Source organism: Pomacea canaliculata, linkage group LG11 (assembly GCF_003073045.1).
Source record: "Pomacea canaliculata isolate SZHN2017 linkage group LG11, ASM307304v1, whole genome shotgun sequence".
In the NCBI taxonomy this organism is placed as follows: Eukaryota; Metazoa; Mollusca; class Gastropoda; order Architaenioglossa; family Ampullariidae; genus Pomacea; species Pomacea canaliculata.
In genome coordinates this window covers 23,382,958-23,404,122 of record NC_037600.1, presented here as the reverse complement: position 1 = coordinate 23,404,122, position 21,165 = coordinate 23,382,958, and the positions used below count along the sequence as shown (strand labels likewise).

The following is a 21,165-nucleotide window of genomic DNA, read 5'->3' as shown; positions in this document are numbered from 1 at the left end:
TCGTGGAAAGAAGATCAGTGGGACTAATTGGATTAGAGGACTTGGGAGGGTCTCAAAGACTTTAAAATAAGAGGTTGATGTTTCATCGGGAGCGAACATTGGGTTCTTCATCGGTGACAATATTTGTGAGAGTTGATTTTATTGTTAACTTTAATAGTACGTGGGATGAATGATAACATACTGGTAATATATCTTGTGTGGCGAATGAAGGAGTGAATCTATGAGTGTGGATATTTTGCCTTTGTTTCATTTGACATTGTATTTGAATTGAATAATTATTTGTGCCTCTAAGAAGGTACGCCCACCCTGAAGCGATCAGGATATTTTGGTTTGTGGAAAGAATGCGCATGTCTGCGGACGGTCCGTGACATCATGATAGGAACAGTTTGAATAGTATTGTCAACATATGTTCCAAAATAATTGGTATTAAACAGAGGGACTTGACTTCCTTCTGTGATCAGCAATTAGGAAAGCTTCCCGCATTCTGTCCATACCTGAACATGTGCTAGCGGGAGAATTTGTTTTATTAGGCTCCGGTAAACGCTATGCCATGCCAGTATGCAAAACCAATAGGTATCTAAAATCTTTTGTGCCATCCGCAGTTCAGCTACTCAATCACAGATGAACTATCAGCGATGTGTGTGTGTGTGATGGGTAGGTGTGCATGTGTGTGTGTTTTGTGTGTTATTTTTTTTTCCATATACATATATTCTGGACGCAGGGCACAGCTCCCATGTTTAAATTGCCCATTGGGATTAATAAAGTCTGTTGTTATTGTTATTGTTAAAATGTGCTTTTAGAATTTGATACTGTTCTACCTTTACAGAAATATTATGCAACATATTCTCATTGTTGACATATGATGCCTACTTCTTTTCTTTCCACACAACATGTTAAAGTCAAGGCTAAGGTAATTCAGTAAAGTAAATATTCTTACCTTTCAGAATTGTAAATTAAAGCTAGTTAGAGCTTTCGTTTATAATTGTATTATTACGTATCCATTTCTTTGAATCTATTTCATATATTTATTTTGTCTGACATTCATCAGTTAGTGCAAATTAAAAGTAAACATAGGAAAACATAATTTATAGATCATTAAACCAAAAAGTGGCAATAGGTTATAAATATAAAGTCTGGCAAGGCAGACAGCCCTGTAAGCAGATGCCACATGCGAAGAAAAAGAATTGCATGCCCGAGTTGTAAGCAAAACCCAGGACAGCTAACCCTCGCTGGTGAAAGTCCTGACTTCCGAACATTTATTCACGTTAAGTATCTATTAATTAACATTTATTCACAAGCTTGTTTGTTTTGGTTAAGACAAGGTTCTTCCATAATGTGATATTTTGAATGCATGACAGTAAAAGGTGAAAAAAAATTGAGAAGAAATGCTTGGGTAAAATCTATTTTTCTAGGAGACATAATAATCTTGCATATCTACCTTGTGCATCAAAAACTCTAATCTGACGGTAGTAGAGCTTGTCACACTGGTGCTCACACAAAATGGTTGCTTCTCTTTTCACAGGTAGAAACAATGATGCGTCCTGACAAAACAATAGCAAGTTTTAACATAAGCTTGCAGAATTCAAGTCTATAAATATGCCATGATCAAATTATGGAATTTATTTAAGTTTCAAACCTCATCAAAAGTAGAATCAATGACATTGTAATGCACAATGGTGTATCAGTTCTTACACTAGCTAAGTCTTACCACATTTCTGATTCCTTTCAGTTGATTTTCTGAAGCATGTGCTTATATATATAGAGAGGGAGAATATATATTGAGATAATATATATTCAGATTGCCAATCCCATTGTGTATATTTACATTTACATAACAATCTAAAAGATTATAAAAAATATATATCCACAAATGTTGATATACTGTACTTACTTCTTTCCAACTGTATGTCTGATGATACATCACCAAACAATGGATCTTTTCATCACATGATTTGCCATATAGGTTTCAAGGACTACAATCAGGACACCAGATAATCTGTGCGCAGCAACAGAAGCTGCACTTTTTTGTGGCAGGTCTGAATTCTTCTGCTCGCAGATCTTTCCAGCCCTCAGCCTCGGACACTTTTTGTCTTCTTGTGATTGCTGACTCCAGTTGCACCTGCCCTCGTAAGAATTGAATGGAACTAACTTTCTAATACATAATGCTGTCTCGAAGAATATCTTGGAAGGTGTCACGTTCCTCCTGTGTCTGGGTGCTTACACGTCCATTTTGACGCTGTTGAAGAGTTTTCTTTAGCCGCATCCAAGCTCTCACATCCACAGCGAAAAATCGTTCCTTACGTTTTCGAACCTGCACAAGTTTACGCACAAGGAGGGTATATCCAGCTGCTTGATTAAGTGCACACGTCTTCACAAAATTAAAAAAAGAGAGAAAATTCACCGAGACAAATGGAGGAGCTCACAACAGGGAGACACGAATTAGTGGGGTTCTCGTTTTCATTAGCTTTGACACTAATTCTTCTTGGTGATATTATTAATGTTTGATCTATTTGTATCATATTATTTCTTAATTTTACTCTTCGAAATAATCAGTTTTTGGTTTGTTTTTTTTTATTTTGTTTTAAGTAGAGAACATCGAAATGACTCCTCCCTTCAATAAAATGACTAGTTACGAAAAAATACTTGCTAACTTTTTACCAGAAAAAAAAATCACACATTAAAGACTAAGGATAAAAATATAGTATTATAGTGCACACAATATTTCATTTCCCCCCTTTTCCTTCTGCTTTTGTGATTCGCCTCTATACTTTTTAGAAAGCATTCTGGACGTGTTTTGGAACTCTTTGGAAAAGGAAAACAAATGACACTGACTGACGTCCCCCCCACCCGTACTCCCCATCAAAATAAAAACAACACAGACTTTCACATATTAAAAAACTCCACAAAGCTCTTTAGACAATTTTTTCTCTTTATTATAAATCTAAGCACTTTTCCCAGTGCTATAGCCTGTGTTGTTGACCCTTCGTTACATGATGCAAGCACGTATAGGAATTCTGTCAATTTCGTGTTTGCCGATGTGTTTAATCCTTTTGCTGATTAATTCTGCTTTTGTAAAACGTCTGCTGCATTTTTAAAAAGAATTAAAAATCGTATCTTCTGTCGTTCGATCCTTGATTCGACCTTTTCTAGTCGTGTTTACGAAAACAAATCGACACGGAGTGACGCCCTGGCATTAATTCGCTATACGGTATATCGTCATCTAAGCAACCTTTCATACAACAAATCCGCAAAGCTTTGCGTGCACATTTTCCTATTTCATTATTTACAAAATAATTTACAAAAATAAAAAGATTTTCTCAATGCTATAGGCTGTGAGTTGACCCTTCGGTAATCGACAGTAAGCAAATATACGTATGGTCGATTCGATCGTGTTTTCCCTAATTTTCTTCCCTGTTCCTTCTGCTTTCGTACTACATCTGTTAACTTTATAAAAAGCATTTGAAAATCGTATTTACTGTCGTTCTATTTTGAATTCTGCCTTTTCCATCATCCTCTAAATATTGTAGTCATTCGTGAGACGATGCGGCTGAGTAGGTAGGTTGCCGGCAACCGTTGCCCATTGCGCGCAATGGACATCGGCTCAGTCCAGAACTGAGAACGAATATCGTCATCGAAGCAACCTTTCCATACCAACAAATCCGCAAAGCTTTGTGTGCACATTTTCCTATTTCATTATTTACAAAAATAATTTACAAAAATAAAAGATTTTCTCAATGCTATAGGCTGTGAGTTGACCCTTCGGTAATCGACAGTAAGCAAATATACGTATGGTCGATTCGATCGTGTTTCCCTAATTTTCTTCCCTGTTCCTTCTGCTTTTCGTAATACATCTGATAACTTTATAAAAAGGCATTTTAAAATCGTATTTACTGTCGTTCTATCTTGAATTCGGCGTTTTTCATCGTACTCTAAATGACTAAATATTGTAGTCATTCGTGAGACGATGCGGCTGAGTAGGTAGGTTGCCGGCAACCGTTGCCCATTGCGCGCAATGGACATCGGCTCAGTCCAGGTAGCGAGAACGAAAACTTTTTGGACTGAGTCAGGGTCGCATCGGGTGCATCATCATCATCATCATCATCATCATCATCATCATCATAAAAACAACAACGACAACGTTTGTGCTAGAAATATTAACAGTAAATATTAAAAGAACTTTTCCGTTTCTTTTGACCGACTCAGAAAGAAACATGAAAATTATGGTTAGTTTGCAAAAGAAAGGTATTCCTTTAACGGGAACCAGGGAATGCAACCTGGTGTATATATTAAGACAATAAAGAAAAAAAAAAATTTTTGACAGCAACCAGCAAAGTGAAAACGTAACCAAATTTAATGAAAGACTTGTCGGAAAATCAAATTAACACACTACGAAATAAAATCTTTGGCATGAAGAAAAAATACAAAGAAAAACAAAAAGTTGAAAAGAAGTACTACAAATTTATTTCCAGATGTAAAATCGTATAGTTGTTGACAATTTCATCCATACCTCCCGTGATGATAACAGTGTTGCAGTTCTCACTTACCTGAGAAATTCCTCCATCATCTTTTGCTCTCTTTCGCTTGGGCTGTACTGTCTGAAGGCAAATAAAATGTACCCGTCGTCATAGAGACAGGAACAAAAATATAGTCTCCAATATGTACCAAGACAGTTTTATTTATTTCAATGGTCTGTTGTTCATTGTCACAGTATTGATAAGAGGTTGACATTTTTCATCACCACATAACCTAACTTATTGAAAATTCCACCAGGTACCTGATACTTAAGCATCTGTTTAGTTTTCATTTCTAAGTAATAGGGAATAAATAGTTATAGAAAACAAATGTTTATCGGAAAACTTATATAATTTCTTTTGTCACTAAAACAGGATGAGGAAAAGAGATCCAGAAATGTTTAATATAATCGTAAAATACGTGTACTTATTGTGTGAAAAAGGCCGGGGGAGGAAGGGGCAAGGAATGAATGAAAGCATTTATGGATTCACTAAATAAAATTGTCGGTATATCGCAGTTCTCCGTTTCATTATTATAATAAAAACTTTGTAAAGCAAGTAATAGTGTTTAGTGTGTATGTTTGATGTTTGTGTATATTGCTACAGCCAGCTGGCTACAGCTAACTTTTTATAACATCACCCTTTTAAAAGTAGCCAAAAGAAGCTGGCTACATTTTAAAAGTAGCCCAAAGTAGCTGGCTACTTTTTGGAAAATTGTAGCTGTAGTGTAGCCGGCTACATTTTGAAAAAAAGTAGCTGTAGCCTAGCCGGCTACAAATTAAAAGTAGCTTGCCCATCCCTGAAAATAAATAACCGAACGTCTCAAACTGAAGTGATCTCTTGTCGTTCTTTGTAAAGAATGCGCAATGTCCGACTACCGGTCGTGACATGAGTACACAAGACAGGTTCTGAAGCTGGTTGTCGAGGCTCACTGCGGCTTTCCTCCTTCCCACGCTTAGACTGCACATGTGTGATGACAATAAGATAACATTAAACAAGTATTAAAAAACTGCTACTGCTGCTGGTGATTTCCCCCAAATATTAAGATATAACAGTAGGTAGAGAAAAAAAGTTCAAAGAAGTGGAATTCAGCTCATGACAAACTGAGTAAAAATAAAATGGAACTACTATTATGAAGGTAAAAACCAACTTTAGGAGGTTTCAAAGAAGGGGAAAGTTTAACAGATTCTGTTGCCAATAACGCAGTCTTGGTGATTTTTAAATATTTCATACTTCATGGAACAATTGTAATGTAACTTGTAAGAAAACTAATAATAAATATATCAGAATTATTTAATTTACACTTAACTCAATTAAATTTGATTAATCATTGCAAACATATCCCAGACGAGGTCAACATGGTTATTTTGCTTAATTTTTTAGCTGCATCATCCTCATTATCAATCATCATCAATCATCATCAACATCATCATCATCATCATCATCATCATCATCATCCATCCATCCTTTGACTGGTACTAGCTGATCACTTGTACCAGGCGAACCTGTTGCTGCTACATTTCATGACTACCTCTACCAGTTTCGATGCAGATGATGTTTCCTGAGTGGACTGTCGATGTCGTCGATGTCCTCTTTTGCTTGACATGATGTTGCTACACTGTTGCCCCTGTTACACACAAAAGTTCATATTTTGCTATGCTTACTTTCTTCTAGAATACCATAATACCTTCTGTGATCTGCATATATTTAACAAAATAGGAAAAATATCCCATCATTCAAGAACAAGATAAGGACAAGAACATAAGGACAAGATTGATAATATGGATTATAGTGTAATAGTAAGATAAGAAACTACATGTAAAAAGGAATGTTTGCATTTTTTGCGTTTCTGATTTTTAGAAAAGATGTTACAAGGAAAAACAAAACCTCTTAATATCATAATATCTATATAACATAACAAAAACCTACAGTGGAACTAAGTTGTCCCTGATTTATCTTATACCGCAGTCTTTACTGTAACACTGCATTTACCTTTGCTGCTTGCTATTGTAATTCAGGTGCAAGTTTAGTCCTTCACGCCTCACCGCCTCACCAAGTACGAGAGAAACGAGCGAAGGAGAGGGTAGGAGACACCGCCGCCTAATGTTTGTGACATCACACAACTTACAGACGAGAACCTTCCGGCCACGTCACCTATTTTCAGCAATTTATGACAAAAAATAAACTTTACCGAGACGTTACAGTAACAGTTAGTTACCTGGTCACCTACTTACAGTCAGTTCAGACCAACAAGATTATTAATCATTCCTGGATATTTGTCAAAGTGTGAATGCAATTAACCTACCGTGCAGCTGCTTCTCTTGGTCTTATAAAACAAAGGTCAGAGGTCAGGTCAGGATGCCAGTCAGTGTAACAAGGTCTACGCTAGCGGGATTTCCCAAAACTGTAGACATCATCACAACTACTCCCCAAGGTGGATTTTAAATAATAAGAATGATTTTTTTTTTTTTTTTGCAACTTCTTCCCTGGTCTGTCTCATAGTTATTTGGGATTTCTGAAGATTCGAATAGGTTTTTTTGTCATAAGTGTAATTTCCACCAGCTTTATACAATATACTTATTAATTAAAGGGGTGATAACAGGAGAATCCTATGAGCATTTTATCTAAGATTTGCGTCCCCTTTTTGTCAACTAAACGTAAAGAACACAGAAAAAGATGAATGTGTCATCAGATGAAGCTGTTTACAGACTTGCATGTGATCGAGAGGATTTTCGTTTTATGTCCTACTTTAAAACCGCCTTTCCACTTGTGGAGAATCCTGTCTGTCTCTATAATGTCTATGTTGTTTCTGTTTCTGTGTAATTTTTGTTGGTGGGAATTAAAAATGGTTTCAGGCCGTTTGTGTTTGTTTGTCTGTATTGTGTGTGTGTGTGCGCTATTAACAGAATATTTATTATTCAGCGACACCGATGAGTATTTCCATGTTCAAGATATTTATAACTACGACACCCCGAGTGTGTACAATTAACACATAATATGAACTCCAAAGACATTTGATGTTCCTGAAAAACATAAAACTCGGCATTATAGTCGCAATGTGAATTAACAAGTCGTGTCAGAGAAATTGAAGTACATTTGGTGTTTGTGGGTAAACACAAGAAATACATTCCTGCATCAGATGCGTTTAAGGTATAGAAAAACAGCAAAGTCAAGTGTGTCCACGAACACACAGATAGGGTGGGAAGACTACCTGGGGTTAAACAATGTCGTCTATTGTCTGGGTAATCTGTAGTGTATATATATATAAATGACAAAAGACAGTACAAGTTATATAGCCTCAAACATTTCACATATTATAAAACAGGAACTCATAAAATAATGTTAAAAATTATATATATAGGTTTTCAAGTAAAAGGAAAGTTAAAGAGATATGCAAAACATGCAATTAAGCATTTAATTATCCCAATAATGCACATTTCTTTAAGTACATTTTGTCTGTAGATCGCTTACTTGCCTGCAGATGGAAAATAAGTTTCAGGTAAAAACTTGTTTTCGTGCACAACTTTATTGTTGATGACCTACTCCGACCCTTCCTTTGCCGCCTGTGACAAATCGTTGACGGCATTCTTCTCTCTTTTTCTCGTCATCAAACTCATGCTGCAGGAGATGTAGTTGACCATACTTTACAACTGTTTATTGCCGAGTGTTTAGCACCAGATGACACAGCAGGATGCATGCTGCAACACTCCCCCACCAAGTACTAACAATGTAAACGTCGTAACCGTTTTGAACCCACCATCAGCAGCTAAATGTTTCTACCTGTGCCAGGTGTTCCAAGCAATAGTAGTCTAGGAGGCGCTCTGTTTGAGACACAAACTTTCTCTGGTAACAGTTTTATTAGAGCAGAAAACATTTTACACTAAGCACCATACCACCATGGTCTGATACACAGACGAGGGGAAGATGAGCATGGTGCAGTCACTGCTGTCGCCGGACCACACAACCTGGTGAAATTAATTCTGTGATACTGAAGTGCCATGATTACAATCAGCTGACACAGACACTTAATACATTATATAATGGTCTGTGTTTTTGAGTTTTCTAGTTCCATTCCACTAGCTCAGAAAAATGATATGCACTAATCCGAGGCATATGAAAAGGTTTTTTCCTGTCTTTTCTGCTACAATTGGTAAAAAGGAATATAAATGCAGGGCTTCTGCTTACGCAAAAAATTGCATACAGTACGCATTAAAAGTTTGGAGGACCCCTTCAATTTTCGTCAATGAGGTCCCCTTCAAATGCGGGGGAAGAACAGGGACCACTTAAAAATCTGAAGAAAGGGTCCCTGGGACCCCAAAGAATTTAGCCTTAGCAGAAGCCCTGATAAATTTCAACGTGTTGAAGCCTTAATAAACATTAAAATTACGAAAACAGCAACAAAGCTTCATTTATTGTTAGAAAAACAATACAAAATATCGTATTTCACAAAAATCTTCACATAATTCAGCCAAGGTATTTATTTTCACACAGAATGCGCGAAATCGATGTGATATTACAATAACCGGACAACAACAAAAAAGAGAGAAAAAAAAAACAAACTGCTTAACAGCATTGAAGTTTTCATGCAGGCAATGAATTTTAAACGCTTCTTTGGTATAGACATCGATTTTACATAAATTTCTGAATAATCCATAAAAGTCAAAAAATAAAAGCGAAATTCATTTTCTGGCGCCCCTCTGGTCCTCGAATAGTAACAAGGATTAAACTAAACTAATTTATTTTCTTTTGAATAATTTTTTTTTCCTGTCTAGTCATTTTGAAATACTTATTTAAAGTTAAGTGTCTTGTAAGAGCAATTTTATAATGTATAGTACTAAGACATGGAGACTCACTATTAAGACTAAAAACGGATGAAAGGATGGCGGCTCCTCGCTGTGCGACGTCTGCAGCTTGTTCACGGTCTGTGTCATCCACACAGCAGGCGATGAGAAGAGAGATCGCACAGCTTATCAGTGACAGTCATCTGGACATTATGTTAGTGACTGAAACGTGGCTCACTGATGGCGCTGATGAGATTGTTAATGCAAGACTTTCATTGCCACACAAAGAAGTTCATCTTCTGTGTTTGTGTAGACCAACTCCCAACACCACAAACAAATTCTCTGACAACATGTTTCTGGATCCCACGCTCCTGCTGTGTGTAGCCTTTGACACTGTAAACCGCACAACTCGCCACTCGGACTACAAGGCTACATTCACACGCTCTGTGAACACATATCTGTTCACAAAGTACTGTCCCTGAATTACTATCTTAACTGCCTGGCAATACTGTCTGTCATGCTAACCATCATGTAACGACTCCATCTGACACTGTTTATAGTATCTACATCTCTTCATACCTTCATCAGCTGCTGTACCTTCTACTCTTGTACAACATCTTTATGTTGTTCAGTGTCTGAAGTACTTCACTGTCCACTGGCTGTTATCTTTCATTTATCATCATTGGTCTGCGCACAGAGTCCGATCTACCTTGGTCGCAATGCTGCATGTTATTATATAACATCATATTGTTGTTATTATTATTATTATTATTATTATTATTATTATTATTATTATTATTATTATTATTATAGATACGTCATGCGGGCGATGTCATCATTCATATAATAAATGAAATTAAGATGAAATATCTTAAGCACACAAAAAAGACAGATAAACAGAGTCCCTCAGACATGTCGCCTGCTTCTTTCATTCTGTTTCTTTGTCCTGATGTTACCAAAGACGCTAAGTATGGCTGTGAATAGTTGTCATGGTAAATAGAATTGTAGAGTCATCGAACTTTTCTCATCCCAGAGAGAGCGACAGAGGGTGCCCTGTGCTTGTGTGGGTGTATGCATGGTGTTTGAACAATAATTTCATGCTGATAAAGATTTGTTTGTGTGTTTGTGTGTTTGTGTGTTTGTGTGTGTGTGTGTGTGTTTGAGCGCTGTCTTCTACAGACTGATATCAATGTCAGGAGATCAACCGCACTGAAACTGGTCATGATAGGGCTGACCAACACTATAACGAAATACAACACAAAATTTTACATTACCAACCAACACGACCCAACACAGACCAACTTCATTCATCATCATCATCATCATCATCATCTTCAGGGGAGACAATCACAAGTTGTGACGTACAGCAGGACATAAGGTCAAGTCGGTCAGAATTAGCAGAGTACGACTTAGAATCCTCCAGACACACGACGACTTTTCTCTCCAGACCACGAACACGATGTCCACTCGCCTCCCACACCACGTCACTGCGGGCCTTGGCCACGTCCTCGATGTCGTCATCCTTCATCACCCGCACTGGGATACCCGCTTGTTCCAGTCCCTCCACCAAACCCGAGTTGTCACTAACGTAATTCGAGTACAACACCAGCACGTCTTTCCACTGTAGACAGGGTGGTGGTGTGTCGCCGCTACTGGAGGTTACTGTTGCAGATGTTGCTGTGCCACTCTCTGTTAAAAATAACAGTTTATACTGTAAGTCATGTGTCACAGATACAGCATACACACTGACAAACACATCGATATGAATAATAATTAATAATATGAAAATAAACAACAATAATAATAATGAAAAGTATGTAAAGCTCATACTCACACTTCTAAGGAGCAAGCTCTTAGCGCTTAAGAACAAGAACGAAACATGGACAGCATACGAGCGACAAAAATAAAAACAAAACAAAAAACCAGATGAGCTATACAAGAATAAACAACCGTATTAAGCAAACAATAAAATCAAAAGACAGAAAACACAAAAAGGAACCAAATAACAAGATCAAAAGCAGAGAGTAACATGATATTACAAAAGGACGCGTGTGACAAAGGACGAGCATTATGGGAAAGGTTGTTAGAGTAATGTTTAAGGCAAAGGTGTGTTTTCAGTGCACGTGTACAGGATTCCTTTGGGGTAGGTGGCGGATATGTAAAGGGAAAAGTTCCATTGCTTTCCTGCGCAATAACTAAACATCCTGTGGCCATATGTTGTGGTTGTGGTGACAGGAAGAGTAAGAAGACGATCATCAGGCGAGGAATGCAGTTGTGTAGCTGGGATGTAAGGAAAGAGCAGTTCAGAAAAATAATAAGGGCAGGTGCCAGCAGGGATGGGGAGTAGCTGTAGCCGGCTACAAATTTTGTAGCTTGTAGTTTAGCTGGCTACAAATTTTTAAAAAGTAGCTTGTAGCCGTAGCTACATTTTAGAAAGTAGCCGTAGCTTGGCTACATGTTGGCTACTTTCACGACCATTCGTCGACAGCGTGTCAGCAAGACGACGACAGCCACTGCTGTCACTGCTCGGTGTGTTGACAGCCAGACACCCACGTGTCTCGCACGCTCAGTAACCGCAAGTACTGTGTCGTCCATGTGGCGGGAGCGATTTGAAAAACGAAGATGGACGTACCCATCAATTTCGAGCCTTACTTGAAATTCTTTACATTTTGTGAAGCAACAGAGAGTGGGTATATATACTTTCAAATGCAAGAATGGGTGCGGCAGCACGAAGTACTCAACGAACAAGACGTCGGCGTTTAATTTGAGAACGCACTTGCAGGTAAGTTCGTTGAGATTTTCATCGATCTTCATTCTTCATGTTCTTGCTTGTCTGCTTTTGGAATAGAGGAGTGTACATGTTGTAAAGATTGTGGAAAGGTAAGGGGTTGCATCAACGTGATTAACGCTTGGGCGACGACTGATCAAACTGCTGTCTTTACCGTTTCTGTACTATCTATTTAGTCTTTGTCATAAAGTGTGTGTGTGTGTGCGTGTGTGTGTGTGTTTTGGTTTGTTTGTATGAAAAGAGCATGGAGGACGTTTGAACAGTATGGTGGCCTGAAGGATTTTATATTTAATGCTAGTAATTTAATATGACAATTAGCTTGGTAGAAACTTGCTGTGATTGTGAATGGACTTCTAACATTTTGTTTCATTTTCATGTGTTTATTTTAGAGGAAACATCCACTGCTTGCCAGGCAGTTGACTCAAGACTTGGAAACGTCACGAAAGCGGAAAAGGGAAGACGACGACCAACCCTCTGTCTCGAAGCTCTTCAAAGTGGAACACGAGAGTACCGTCAGCAAAGCAGACGTCAATTCCGCCGTCCTTGATTACCTGTTGGAATGCAACCTGTCCTTCTTCGTGCTGGAGAACGAGAAGTTTTCAAAGTTCGTGTCCAGACTCACTGGCCAGGAAACGCAGTTAATGAGCAGGAAAACGGCGAACCAAATGTTGGAGGTAAGTTTTACTATTTTTTTTCTTCCTTTTTTGTTTGTTTTACTAGTTTTATTTTAAGTAGGGTGATGTATCCACAATTAATATCTTTTGTTCTTGGTCACAGAACTCAAATTTCATGTGCTAAAATTGCATTGTGCATTGTGTTTCAGGAAAAGATGGCTGAGCTGAAGAAGAAAATTATCTGTGAACTGGAGAATGTGGAGCATGTATGCATCACTGCAGATTGTTGGACTGCTCATCGAAGGCAAGTTTTTTTTTAATTTTTTAATTCAATGTTTAATTTCAGTTGGTATTTGTTTTTCATCTATAAAGAATATTTTGATGCCAATGTAAATTAGGGTTAAGTTTTAATGTTACTTTTCCTTTCTTGTGTTTCAGGTCATTCTTGGGAGTTACCTGCCATTTTTTAGAAGGCTATGAAAGAAAATCCTTTGCGTTGGCCTGCAAAAGAGTGAAAGGTTCGCACACCCATGATGTCCTAGCCACGCAGCTCGACTCCATCCTGAGAGAGTACAAGATCCAGAACAAAGTTGCTCGCATTGACTGCAGAGGCAGCATAAATGGACACGCCAGTCCAATCCCCAACCAAGTGCTCAGCTGAACAGGCAGACTTCATCATTTATGAAGAAGTTACCGGCACCCCTGAGACAACTACCTTCCTGATGTCTGGATTGTCGCAGAATGTCAATGAACTGGACAAATAGCCCACGATCAAACAACTCTATCTGCGCACCAACACCGTCTTGCCAAGCAGTGCTGCGGTTGAGAGATTGTTCAGTCTGGCAGGACTTATCATGACAAAGCTGCGCACTAGGGGGACAGACAGCAACTTCGAGGCCAAAGTTCTGGTCAAGTTCAATTCCATGGAGGACTGAAAGCATGTAGATTAGTTTTAACAGTATTCACAAATTATCAGCGCTAAGTCAAAAGGTTGTTTTATACCTTTGCATTTTGTTGTTAATATGGAGTTTTTGGTGGTCTCAGATCAGAATAAAGGTCAATGTATATATAAACCAGTTCTTGTGTTAGCAAGTAATATAGTGTTTTGTGTGTATGTTTGATGTTTGTGTATGTTACTACAGCCAGCTGACTACAGCTAACTTGTTATAACATCACGCCCTTAAAAGTAGCCCAAAGAAGCTGGCTACATTTTGGAAAATTGTAGCTGTAGTGTAGCCGGCTACAAATTAAAAGTAGCTTGCCCATCCCTGGGTGCCAGCAAGCAAGAAGTTGTAGTAAAACAAGTCTGGATAAAATAAACACACAGACAAGAGTGTCGGTAGCGCGAACACAGAATGTGACGGATGGCGATCATCTTGTGTAGTTCATAATAGACAGACTGACAGCTGTGACTTGTCTATCATAATAGACAGACTGACAGACAGCTGTCACTTGTTTAGCAAGAGTCATGTCTGCAGTGACAATGAATCCCAGGTTCCTGACATAGAACACAAAGGTGAGGGTTTCCCCATCTTCATGAGACTTTGCTGACAAACTAGTGAAGATGATTTTTTTTTCTTTTCAAACATAGAAGAGCTTCCGTTTTAACATCATTGAGTTATGTTTGTTTGTCACCATCCAGTCTTTGACTTCATGAATACAGACTTGTATGATGCTGGTAGCACAATGAGTCTCAGCCAGTGGACTGGAGCAGTACAGCTGTGTATCATCAGCATATGGTTGATGAGAAACCTTGTGAGACTGGATGCAAGATGAAAGTGGCTTCATATACACATTAAACAGAAGTGGGCCGAGTACTGAGCCTTGATGGCCGCCACAAGAAAGTGGAGCAGGGCGAGATGTCTGACCATCAACACACAGTCTGTGTCCTGTCAGTGAGACAGGAGTTGAACCCCGCAAGTGCAGGTCCAGAAATCCCCTACAGGGTGTGTAGTTAATGAAGGAGCAGAGAGTGGTCCATAGTGTCAAATGGAGCAGACAGGTCCAGTAGAGTTAAGGTAGAATCATCATCACTGTCAAGGGCAGATAACATGTGGGTGATTACTTTAATTAAAGTAGTTTCAGTTCTGTAAAGAGGTCTATATGCTGACTGAGCATGGGGGATGAGCTGGTGCTCTTGTACGTAGACCCACAGCTGTGTCAACACTACTTTCTCTGTGATCTTTGAGAAAAATAACAAGTTGGAAACTGGGCGATAATGGTTCAACATATTCACATTAAGCGTCTAGAGAAGTCTCTTCACCAGGGCATATGTAAACAAAGGTGGGAAAACACCTGATGACAAGCTGACAGTCACAATGTTTGTGATGGCAGGAAGTAAAATATCTAAACACTCAAGAAGAAGACTTGTGGGTATTGGGTCTAACTAATAAGTTGTTGACTTGGCTTTTATAATAATAGCCTTTATATCAGCATCAGAGACTGGTCGAAATTTGGTCAGTCATCCCAGAAGAATATCACAAGAGATGCTGTCTGGCACAGATATCGAAACCAAGGATGACCGAATGTTCCAAATTTTGTTACCAAAATAATCACAAAACACTTGTGGTAGCTGTCAAGCAGGATGAGCAGTGGGGAGCACCATGGCTCTACTAGTTTCAGTCATTTGATTGTAGATGTCGAAAAGTGTTCTGGAGGAAGTGGAATTATTTATTTGTGCCTGAAGATATGATGTTTTGGCCTTGTTGACAAATCTTGCAACGATTGGCTTGGCGGCCTTTTAAATCTCTTTGTGGATGGTGAGTCCAGTCTTCTGTCAAACACGCTCAGCTCGCCGGCGAGTTCACTTCAGGTCACGGAGGTCAGCACGGACCTGTGAATACCAAGGTGACCACGTGGACTGGTGCATCAGACGTCGAGACACTGGGACATGGTCATCAACTGGAGCAGCATCTTTGTTTAACATCTGCAGTCTTGCCGTCAATGCGGTTATATCAACATGTAATGTGAGTACATTAACACTGCGTAACGGGTGAGTGAGTCTAAAATCTGCAGAGCAGGTGATGTTTGTTGGTTTTTTGTTTGTTTGTTGTTTGTTTGGGTTTTTTTTTTTTTTTTTTTTTTTTTGAAAGGACGCTGTGTACAACGACCGGCAGGGTAGCGACAAATTTGAATCACTTGTCTCAAAGGGGTGTAAACTTTAAAAATAACATTAAAAATATATAAATTGCCTTATAACATAATGTCGTAAACTGAGAGACACATGACACTCAGACACTATCTTGATCATAGGACTGTCTTTCATCTGTTTGTTATTTATCACAAAAGTCTGAATATAACTGTAAACAATAGTAGACTACACAATACCCACACCTACCTGTAACACCAACACGGAGACTGTGTAGGAAGCTGGCCACCTCACGACCGCACGTGACACATTTACCTGGCCTGTCACCTGAGTGACCCTGACCTCGGTGATACAGTCGTCTGACTGGCGGGCCGTCTGTGTGGTCGGACACACCTCGCTTACTGTACGGCAGGACATCACGCTCTCTTCTGATCGACACGTACTGCTCCACCTCCCTGACGACGACCGGTGGAGAGCGGAGGGGTCTGGTTAAATATTCCACTTGCCAGCCGTCCGGTGCGTCTCTATGGAAACAACTTGCCGCCCACAGATGGAGACGAGGAACTTGTGTGAGCAGCTTGCTACAGAAAAACTCCAACCTTGGGCAGTAACAGAGGATGTAACTATAAGTGTTACACTGTGTACTTTCACTAAAATGTGTGTTTATGTATTGTGCGTGACGTAATCAACTATAAATGCCGTCACATTAATGACTCGTGTTGCTGCATAATCTGTGTAACAGCCGATGTAACACATTTACTTTCATCTTACAACACCACCATAAGGTGACTCAACCATTGAAGAATTATCACCTTCTAAAACGGGGTGGCGATTAAGAGATAAAAGCGATCGCCATCTACCTGTGTGTTTATGAATACGTCACACGCTGTACAACTCACCAGTAAGAACTCCCTACTTCATCAGCGATAATATACAACGACCCTCCGCTCGCCGCCTGTGACAAGTCGTTGACGACCTTCTCCACGTCTTTACTGCCATAAAGATGATACATAAGGAGGTGAGGCTGACCGGTTGATACACCTGCTGACTGTTGTGTCTTTACTGTCTGCAGCAACAGGTGATACAACATGCTGCACGCTGCACGACTCCCCCACCACGTACTGACAACGTAGACGTGGTGACCACACCGCAGCCACTGTATGGCCATCAGCAGCAGCACCACAGTTTTACCTGTACCTGGCGGTCCGGTGACAAAGAGTGTGGGAGGCGCCGTGTGTAGCAGGTGAACTTGCTCCGGGAAGAGTGTGATTACAGCAGTATAGCACTCTCCTGTCCACCACACGGCCTGACCCAGGGTCTTGACACTCACACGTGGAGGACATGTGCATGGCACACTCACTGTTGTCGCAGGACCACATAATCTAGTATAAACAAATAAATATTTAATTCACATTTTATATTAAGAAACCAATTGCTACATGCAAAGTACAACATACATAATAAATTAGTAATAATCCACATTCTTTTTCGTCATATAGTATGCAATGATCCAGATGTTCACTGTGGTGCATTATCAACCCTAACACAGAATAACACAGAAAGAACTAAATGACATGGTTCGTGATTTAGACTTATCCAAGAACATTACAGAATTGCTAGGTTCAAGATTACAACAATGGAATCTTTTAGAAGAAGATGTCACATATTCTTCAGATTGAAAGCGTCACCAGCAGTTGGAGTCATTCTGTAGAAATGGAGGTACCCTGGTTTCTGTTCCGATATTGAGGGCCTCATGAATGGACCTTAGAAATCACTCATGAGCCACAAGACAAGAGACTATCTTTACACTCTTGGAAGGCTGTGCTTTTGCACAATGGAAATAGTCTTCCATCTATTCCAGCATCGATGCTGTCCACATGAAAGACTCATACGCACTGTCGCCTGAGATCGTAACCGCATCTGTAGCCGTTGCTTTGGGCAACCAGAGAAGCAGCAGTGCCAGTGAGCTAGGGACAGTGCGTCGAAAAACTCACTTCCAACGTCGTCGCCATCGTCCCTGCAGTGAGGTTGCACGGTGTTACAAGCAGAACAAAAAACAGCGAAGAGAACCTGGCAAGACCTGTGGGTTTCTCCAGATGTTTGTACACAGTATTTAGTATCAACAGCTCAGCATCATCCACACCTCGTCCACCTCTGTAGGCAAACTGCAGCGGGTCAAGATGTGGATCAACAAAGTCATCACCTCGCTCCTTATAATTTTCTCAAGTGATTTCATGATGATTGAGGTAAGAGCGACTGGTCTGAAGTCGTTGGTTTGACTGGACCTAGTGAATTTATGGACAAGTCCAATGAGCTTAAGTTTCCAAATATCAGGAATGTAACCAGCACCGAAAGACAGCTGGAATAGATGTTGTAAAACTCCACTTAGTTGTTTGGCACAGTAATGAAGGGTGTGTGCATAGATCCTATCTGGACCAGCACCTCCCTGTTTGCTAGGCTTTTATCACATACAGTACCAGTATAAAATATATCCTTTTAGTATTTAATACAAATTTGAGTTCTTTCGTTACCCAGAAGTTTTTATTAGGAAAGATGAGATTTTCCTTAGAGGGTAGGACTGTGTCAATACAGAAATTAATGTTCCCTCACGAAAGTCCCTCCACCCGAATCTCCCGAGTAAAAACCTCCCTTTCTATCCGTCAGACATGGAGACGACACGTTAAAAGCCAGAAGACACCGAGCAGGTCAAAGGTTACAGCTGGCTCCCAGCTCCTCTAGTGACACTGACAGACTCGGTGGTTGCCGGTCTACACCAAGCTGACATGGCAGTTGACAGTGAACTGAACGAGAGCCAAGGTGTTTGTAGCCTTACATGACACATCACCACAAATACAGACAACTACCGCAGTCCTACATGTTTGTAGCAACGACTGTAAAAGCGGGAAAAGATTCAGTAACCAGGTCTGGCGCATCCTTCTCGCAGGTAGACAGATGTACTTCCGGTTGTGTGGTTTCACAGCAAAAGAACATCCCTGACGAGCTCTATATAAACTAATTTGGAAGGTAAGGGCTGAATTTTTTAAATAAATAAATGATCTCAGTGTTTCCTAGTTGCCTTTTGAAGCTTCTCATGTTATGATTAACGAATATGTTAATAAATTCTGAAAGACAAGAATCCAGTGAATAGGACGTGATGTCGAGTGTTGCCTGCCCCCTGGTGTTGATGTCCACTTGTTGTTTGTACCTCAGGAGTTCATTAAACAGCTCGCTGTGATTAAACTCTTCCGCCACTGCAAGGCAGTCGTGGAGTCTGTCTCTAATGTTGATACAGTTTTTGAGGCTGTCTGATTCAAGCGGATGTACATTCCCACCCGTAAAAAAAGAACTAAACTTTCTAGGCAAGTTACAAAGTCTGTAAGAGAGAGATGGTTTCATTTTACTGGAGCAGTGAATAGACAGAACACTACAGTCCGTCAAACGTGCAGCAGACACAACAATAAAGTCCATGTACCATCCAGTATTTATAAGAAAACATACTCCCCCTCCCTCATTCTTGTCTAAAAATTCGTTAGACGATTGGAATGAGGCATTGAAACGTTGGAGTTAGTCTACATGTGTGTGTGATGAGGTTCATTGGGAACATTCAAAGGCCTCTTTAAAATTTGAGTGAAAGATATAGTTAAACGGTCGGTCAATTATTATTTCTTTTTGCGCATTCGAGTGGCAGGCAGTAGGAGTCGTGAACTGTTTGTGCTGTCTTACTCTTGTTCTGTACGGATACCTCCGTGGTACTGTCGGTGAAATAAATCGGAGGAAGAGACTCGTACTTCATGCCAATAGTAGTTCTCAGTCTCAGCAGCTGCTATCTACAGTAATCAGGAGACGTATGACACTTTCACACGACAGACAACACACAAGTACCACTAGAGCAGTGGTTCTAAACCTTGTTTGAGGTACCGAACCCACAAGTTTCATATGCCTATTCACCGAACCCTTCTTTAGTGTCATCACGAATTGCGGGTGTGTCTTGACCTCCGTGGCGGAGGCTCCGCCGAACCCCTGAGACCGACTCACCGAACCCCTAGGGTTCGATCGAACCCCGGTTAAGAACCATTGCACTAGAGACAGCCCCTAATGATGTCCCCATGTGTAGCCGGCGTTGTCCTGACGAAGTGAATTGACTATAATGTGGTTAAGCTTCATAGGCTATGCGTGTAAAGTAAAGGAGGGAAATCTCGTCAGACGAGACTAGAAGACGTGGGGCGATCTGATGACTGTGTAAACAACACAGAGTACAATTGGGCTTGAAAATGAGATGTCAACCCAGGACTATTGTTCCCTCTAGTTGTGACAAATCAACACTACTAGTCTGCTCCTGTTCACAACTGGTTTTTCTCATCCTCTACATGAAACCTTGCTGCTGGTAGCTCACGATTTCTCTGACAAGAAGAGAGAGAGATTTTAAACTGTGTCATGGATGACAGCGCATACACTTGTAAAGGATTTACCATAGTTTTTTACTATTATTATTTACCTGGCTACCAGTTTCTTGTACACCCCAGGTGTCATGTGATCGACAGCACTAAACACAGTCACATTTTTCCACCATTGCCTGACACTTTTCAGCACGTCACTACTGACGTCACGAGGTGTCATGGAGTCAGACAACTCACCACAGCACAGACACGCTTTAGCGATGTTGTAGGGGCCAATTTTTCTCAGACAGTCACCAAGGCGCTGTAACAGAATCACTTAATCTGAAGAAAATCAACCACAGCTGGCAAAGCTTACAGCTGACAGCTGTACTAGTACAGACACGCTGTAAATCATTATTTTACACGAGAGTGACTCAGTCTTAAAAGCTGTTTGTGCTTACAAAGGTGTCAGCAAGGTAAATGGCGACGAAGTTTGAAAGTGAATCGAAAAGTTGTACAATACCTGTCTGAACATAACTAACAAGTTATAGTTACATTTTGTAAAAAGCTGCAGAATACTTTATAGAATTCTTTGCCATTTGATTTTAGTGTAAGTGATCCACTGACCTAACTCTGTTTATTACGTCTAGACTATAACCTAATAATAATAATAATAATAATAATAATAATAATAATAATAATAATAATAATAATAATAATAATAATAAGTATTATTATTACAACAATTATATCAAAGTAAACGGACATTTTTTTCTTATTTCAGTTTGTGATGGTAAGGATCCTCACCTCAGTCAGTTCAGAATCCCGCTCAAGTATCCATCGCAGGTCATCAAACGTCAAGTTAGGGAATGCAATCGTCTTAGTGACACGTAGATCACGAGCGACGTCAGACACCAGGTGTGACAACATGACCTCCGCCCTGTCCAGCCGCTCAATGGCCTCCTGAAGATTGTTTTTATCCTGGCCATCAAAATCGCTTATCATAC

The 21,165-nt window shown here is 39.8% G+C and overlaps 2 protein-coding genes and 1 long non-coding RNA gene across 6 annotated transcripts in view; all 3 read right to left on the bottom strand.

The window, feature by feature from the left end:
- The window catches only part of LOC112574793, a 453,350-nt gene that overhangs the window by 416,724 nt on the left and 15,461 nt on the right, over nucleotides 1-21,165 (bottom strand). The gene's annotated exons all lie outside the window — the stretch shown is intronic.
- On the bottom strand, nucleotides 3,876-9,824 carry LOC112574856. 2 transcript variants are annotated; one of them, XR_003101505.1, is made up of 3 exons: nucleotides 6,504-9,824; nucleotides 6,043-6,138; nucleotides 3,876-4,595 (listed from the first exon to the last, which is right to left on the bottom strand). It is a non-coding gene; the product is annotated as an uncharacterized LOC112574856 (long non-coding RNA). The 2 variants fall into 2 exon arrangements; XR_003101504.1 differs by lacking the exon at nucleotides 3,876-4,595 and having other exon boundaries at nucleotides 5,216-6,138; nucleotides 6,504-6,665; nucleotides 6,817-9,824.
- LOC112574833 lies at nucleotides 9,859-16,919 on the bottom strand. Its single transcript, XM_025256151.1, has 3 exons — nucleotides 16,682-16,919; nucleotides 16,032-16,381; nucleotides 9,859-10,981 (listed from the first exon to the last, which is right to left on the bottom strand). The coding sequence occupies exons 1-3, from the start codon at nucleotides 16,870-16,872 to the stop codon at nucleotides 10,596-10,598; spliced, it is 927 nt and encodes a 308-aa protein (XP_025111936.1). The 5' UTR covers nucleotides 16,873-16,919; the 3' UTR covers nucleotides 9,859-10,595.